Source organism: Tursiops truncatus, chromosome 7 (assembly GCF_011762595.2).
Source record: "Tursiops truncatus isolate mTurTru1 chromosome 7, mTurTru1.mat.Y, whole genome shotgun sequence".
Taxonomy (NCBI): domain Eukaryota; kingdom Metazoa; phylum Chordata; class Mammalia; order Artiodactyla; family Delphinidae; genus Tursiops; species Tursiops truncatus.
In genome coordinates, this window is record NC_047040.1 from 9,203,647 (window position 1) to 9,209,646 (window position 6,000).

A 6,000-nucleotide genomic window follows, 5' to 3' on the forward strand; every position below is an offset into this window, starting at 1 on the left:
AGGATCTGGAATCGTTTCAGATAAAGGTAGATTGGGAAAACCTATGGGATTAATGTAACATAAAATTTAGGACTACTCCAATTTGTACCAAACTTGTTTGGTAAAGTTGAGTGCACTTTTTGAGAAATTGACTTGTGAGTTACTTTAAAAGAATGGGGTGTGTGAAGATGCTTTTACAAAAGTTTATACTTTTAGGGGAAAGATGCAAGATCTTAAAATATAATTAATTCAACATAAGGCTGTATCAATGTGTAACACACTTAGCACACATTTTCTGTAGTCTGCGGAGACAAGAGGGAGGATGGAGCGGGGGGAAGGAGATGGTAGGGTGTTCTAAGGGTGCTGGGTTTATTACTGTCCCCCCAGAAGGGGGAATAGTACCTGTACAGACAAGGTGTCAAGACAAATATGTTTGAAACTCCAGAATATTCAGAATGGCTTGTGCTTGTGGTTAAGCTCTGGGCAGCAAGAGAGGTGGACAGGGGCCATATCACAGAGCCCTGGAGCTTGTACTCAAACACTTGTAACCAAAAAGTACATAAATAGTCTGAACTAAGTACAAATTAATTCTCCAATGAGGATTTTGTCCTGAGTCCGTGTTAGGCAGGGATGGGAAATCAACTTGTTTCAACTGTTGGTTATTTAGAGACATCATTTCCTACTCTCAATCACTTGATCATATGAAAAGGGAGGATTTAACTGTTAAACTGACAAGATCAGCTTTCATATGGGATGAGTGGGGTATGAGAACCTCATTTATATGTATTGATTTTTTAGAAATTGTAGCTGAAGATAGTGCTGTCATGTACTCTGCTTATAGAGACACACCACTCAGCGTTATCTGCAAGTGAATTATTCACTTCATCATAATTCACAGTGGTCCACAGCTGACAAATGGTGGCACCGAGCAGAAGTTGGGTGTGTTTTTGTTCATATGTCACTGTGTCTTTCTGATTCAATGCTGAAGCTGAATCACTGTTTCTGGATTATATGTTTAATCTTATCTGTCCTTCTAGTCTCAAACTGGAAATTAAGAAAAGATGATAGAACAGTTACTAAGCCATATCTAAGGACTCTGGTATTCTCTTCTTTTATATGTCAAATAACAAACTCAAAAACTTGGTTTACTTTTAAAGTATATCCAGGATTCATAGCTCTTGAGGGGTTTTTTAAAAGTATACATTTTCGATGCTGTTGTTTGTTTTTCTTTATGACAGCCTTGACTCATCCAGGTGCCTTAAGCACTAGATACAATAAACAAGAGACACAGATAAGCCGCAGGAAGTCAGAGATAGTAGTTTACACATTTAGCAGTTGCTTTTGTGTAGCTGTTTGTTGGTCGAGAAGCTTATAAGTTGTATTTATGCGTTCATTTGCCAATTAGATACTTTTTAAAAGATAATTTTCTTAAAGTGACCATGGAATGCTGTGTTTGGTCATGAAATCATTTATATTTTTCTTATGCCTTTGCTAACTAATGCACTTGTTGAAATGGAAAAAGTGAATGCTTATATTTACATTTTTACCATAAATAAAATTCTGCATATAGCTTCATCCTCTCAGTTTGCATAGCTGGCTACGTGGGGACCATGACATGCGACTGATCCTTATAACTGAAGTGAATGAAACATCACGCTTCATAGTTTCTGAGACTCTTTTTTCACATTTTAACATCTCTGAAATCAGAATACCTTGTACAAAGTTCTAAGAAAATATCAAGTCATATTTTAATTATGATCTATTTCTTTTTTATCGATACATAAGATAATGATGCCTCACGTAATTCATGGTGCCTTAGAGTCCATGAAATACGGTAGTATCTTACAGGCCCTGGTAAGATCATTATACGAAAGTATTAGACTATAATAGTAAAGTATTTTTTTTTAAAGAACTGATAATTTAGTTAGCATTTAAAGCTATGTCTTTGGCAATTTAAACGTTCACAAATTTAAATATACATATTAAAGGTTTATAGCTGTAAATGAATTTTATAAAACCTGGAAATCTTGATTCTTTCTAGAACAGATATTTACCCTTCTACTTCAGAATGAATGAAAGTTCAAATGTCTTCTGCCCAGCCTCTTTGTGTATACACGAGAATCTTCTTCAGAAGAGTTTTGAGGTTTTAGAAAAGATTTGTGTTTATATTTGTGTAAAAAGAAAATCATTAGATTCACTTTTTGCTGCTGGCTTTGTGCCGGCCTGAGAGTTACCCCAAGGGCTGTGGGCCAGAAGATTCTCCCTATAGGTCGGCCAGCTACTGTTTCAGTGCCTTTAAAAGTACCCCAGTGACTTCAAAGATAAATGCAGCTGTCCCCACGCACCAAGAACTCTGGTTCCAACAGCCCAGACTCAAAAATGGCTAAATGAACGGTTGGGGCATTAAATGACATATAATAAATCCTTAGAGAATGATTTATAGTAGCAATAAGTGCTTGCTTTGAGTTCTTGACTTTATTTTCTCAACTTCCTTACACTGAATATATTCTCTTTTGTTTTGTAGGGTGGATCTACGACATCACACAAAAATATGATTTTTCCTTTTATATATGTGGTTTACTCTACATGGTAGGAATACTCTTTTTACTCATTCAACCGTGTATTCAAATTATAGGACAGTCCAGAAAAAAATACATAGATGGTGCAAACGTGTAGCGTCCTGTTGCGTCCCGTGTAAGATTTCTTTGCCATACTCATGCCTACCTCACATGGTTGCTGTGAGGAGCCTGTGACACATCATGGGAAAGTACGTCGTCCCATAACTGGCACCGTCGTTTGTAAATGCCATTGTCATGGCTTCGTTTGAAAGCAGCACTGCCTTCCTGTGCAGGGAGAGGCATTAAGGACTACGTGCATCTTAGAGATGACCGTGTCCTGCAAAGACAGCCTATTAAATCATTGGTAGAAACGCCCTCCTAAAAAGTATCTCATCATCCACTAAGACTAGGGTTTTAGAAACAGTTTTTAAAACAAAGAATGAAAGCTTTTCAACCCAACTACTTCTTTTTAAGATGAAAATAGGGTATCTAAGTGCTTCTGGAAATCTTACAGATACAGGTCTCCCCCGCTTTTTGAAAGCGCTTTCCACTGCTTTGCTTTTATGAAAGACCTACGTTAGTACCTGTTTTCACTCACCAGAAGAAACCCAAGGAGGATTTTCGCTTTTACAAAAAGAAAAGGGGAACCACGTTCAGCGTTTGTTTTGCTGTGAACCTTTATAGAGGCAGCTCGGCCGGAGCAGCAAGAGTGGCACCGTCAGGCTCCTTCCGGGGAACCACATTCTGCAATTCAGCCTCAAGTCGCCATAGCTTTGAACTGTGTCTGTGAGCATCTGTACTTGATCTCGATTTATTTTGTGCATCCATGAGCAAGATGTGACCTAAGGTCATGGCTTCTTTGCTTTATGCCATTTCAGTTAAGGTTTCACAGAACACTCTGCTTTCAGATAGTGGGGAAAACCTGTAAATGGGTTTTAAGCAGAAGACTATGCTGGATTTCAGAAATTGTTACAGGGAGCTGTTGATCTACCAGTGTAAAACAAAAGCAGGCTCTAACTTCAAAGGTAATATATTTGGTACAATTAAAGAAACACAGCTTATATTTTTATTAAAGAATTCTGCAGCTAGGGCATACAATTTCTAAATCTTTCTCTAAGAAAAGCATTTGCCGTTACTCCTAATTCAATATTATCCAGTTATAAACTGAACCTTGAGACAAAACCTTAACAAATAAATATTAATAATCTCCTTAGTGAAAGTCATATTCATGCATACAACCACTGAATCAAGGGCTACGATTCAAGCACTTTTATTCATTTCATTGGCCTCTTAGTTTATGAGCACGATCTGAGGCCTATAGAAAAATTTTTTTCTGAGTTTCTCCTGCCCAGTAAATAAAATAGAAAACTAATTGCTGGTTAACATGTAAAGTTGGTGGTTAAATCGTCTGTCAAGCATGTTACTAATCCCAAATATGAGACTATCAGGTTGTGAGGATAATAAAATGCCCTTGGTCCAAATGTCTGTGCACTTGACATTGCAGTAGTGGTAACAAATAGCCCTTCTCCAGTGTCTTGCTGTTCTATGGACAGTTCATCTGCCTGAGCTCAGCACAGTTTTTAAAATAGTTCTCTTGATTGATTTCAAACAGAAGATAACTGTGATCCGTGATATCACGTAGTGCACTTCCTTTATCGGAGATCTCTATTTTTCTAAGCCAAACATGTTTCACACTGCAGAATGTTCTTCCCAGAATCATTCTGAAATTTCTGGCTGCCTTACTTGTTTACACATATTTTAGAACTATTTAAATTTCCACTTACAATTTGCTCATCACACACACACAAAAATGCTTTAATATCATGGCCAGTGTCTTGGGTCAAATTTATCTAAAGTGAGTACAGACCATTCTCAGTTATCCTTGGTAATTAGAGGCAGGAATGGTACTAGTAATTGGAGTCACAGAATGTTACCCCAGCCTAATTTTAGCCATCCATTTCAGTCTTTTACTCCACCAAACCCTTTAGAGCTGTTAACAAGTGATTACATGGACACGATTCCTTTTTGTTTCATCTCCACTATTTCCTGCTCTAATGTCTAGTGGGAGGGGTTGGGTAATGAAAGGGACCACCAAAATAACAATAATCATAAAAGGCGGCTAATGGAAAGGAGAAACAAAAGCATGGCTAACATATGCAATATTACCTCCAATGATTCAAGAATTGCCTGTAAATTATTATAGATAATAAATTGCATGTCGTACTCCATTTGGTCCAACACAATGACCCGTTTGTTATCATGACATCTTTGGCTGCTGTGAAAGAACCCAGCTCTCTGTTTTTGATAAAGGTAATCTTAAATGCTGAGGCAACGTTTTTCTCTCTCTATATTTACCATTAAATTAGGATGATAGATTGAAAAACATGTTGTGTGTTTTAAAACTGACTACATTACTCCCTTACTTTTATTTACTGACAATACCAAATTAACAAGAGGCGGTGTTAAATACTGGGAATGGTGCTATACAGCTGATGCATTTTGATGCTTGCACTACTAGTTGTGCATCACAAATACGAACTTTTTATCCAATGACCCAGCTTTAGTTAAATATCCAAGTGAGACCTGCTTATGTTCAGTCTGTCCAGTTGTTTGTTGATTTACCATATTTTTAGAAGTGGTGATCTCTACCAAATCAAGTCCCTGTTTTACAAAGACAAAAGTAAAACCTACTTGCAATATTCATGTTGCCAACAGAAAAAAAAGAGAATGCTTATAAAGAATTACAGCAAATACATTATTTCCTGTTTAAATGTATCCTGATGATATATAGGGTTGATTGTATATTTGTTATGTGCTTTACAGGTTTCCCCTCACATATCCAAATACTTTTTATTTACATAAAACTAAATAAATTTTGTCCTCTTTAAAGATGGTCAGTGAGTTTTTGTACAAAACCTTTATTTTCTTATCTTTAAGAGGAAAACTCCTAAAATATAAGTGATAATTATCTGTTTGGTTCTTTCCCCTGGAAGAGTTTTTCTCTAGGTATGGTTATAAAACCACCGAGAGAGAATCACTGAGCGTGATTGTTAGAAGGGCCAAGTTCAGCTACAAAATTTAAAATGCACACACCCTATAATCCAGCAACTGCATTTCTAAAATTTTTTCCTACATATGAACAAAGACAAATGAACAAGGATTTTTTGATTTATTGTTTGTTATATAAAAGACTGGAAATAATTTAAATGTCCATCAATGGGAACTGTTAGAGTATGGTATTTATGCAACTGTTAAAAAAAAAAAGACCGATTCATATGTAAAATTAGACAACAGTATCCAAGATATATTGCTAAGAGAAAAAAAGCAAGACATGTTTAATGTACCCCCAATTACATTTTTGCTAACTACAAAAAAGGTTATTCATATGACTTGTATATATATATATATATATATATATATATATATATATATATATATATATATATAGAACATTTCTGGAAGG

At 36.0% G+C, this 6,000-nt stretch overlaps 1 protein-coding gene across 4 annotated transcripts in view; it reads left to right on the forward strand.

The window, feature by feature from the left end:
• The window catches only part of SLC16A14 (solute carrier family 16 member 14), a 35,392-nt gene extending 29,966 nt beyond the window's left edge, over positions 1-5,426 (forward strand). For all 4 annotated transcript variants that reach the window (XM_019923496.3, XM_019923498.3, XM_019923499.2 and 1 more), the window contains one exon: positions 2,504-5,426. In XM_019923496.3, coding sequence (XP_019779055.1) covers positions 2,504-2,655 — 152 coding nt within the window. In that variant the 3' untranslated portion in view covers positions 2,656-5,426. The remainder of the gene's footprint in view (positions 1-2,503) is intronic.
• Positions 5,427-6,000: the final 574 nt, after the last annotated feature.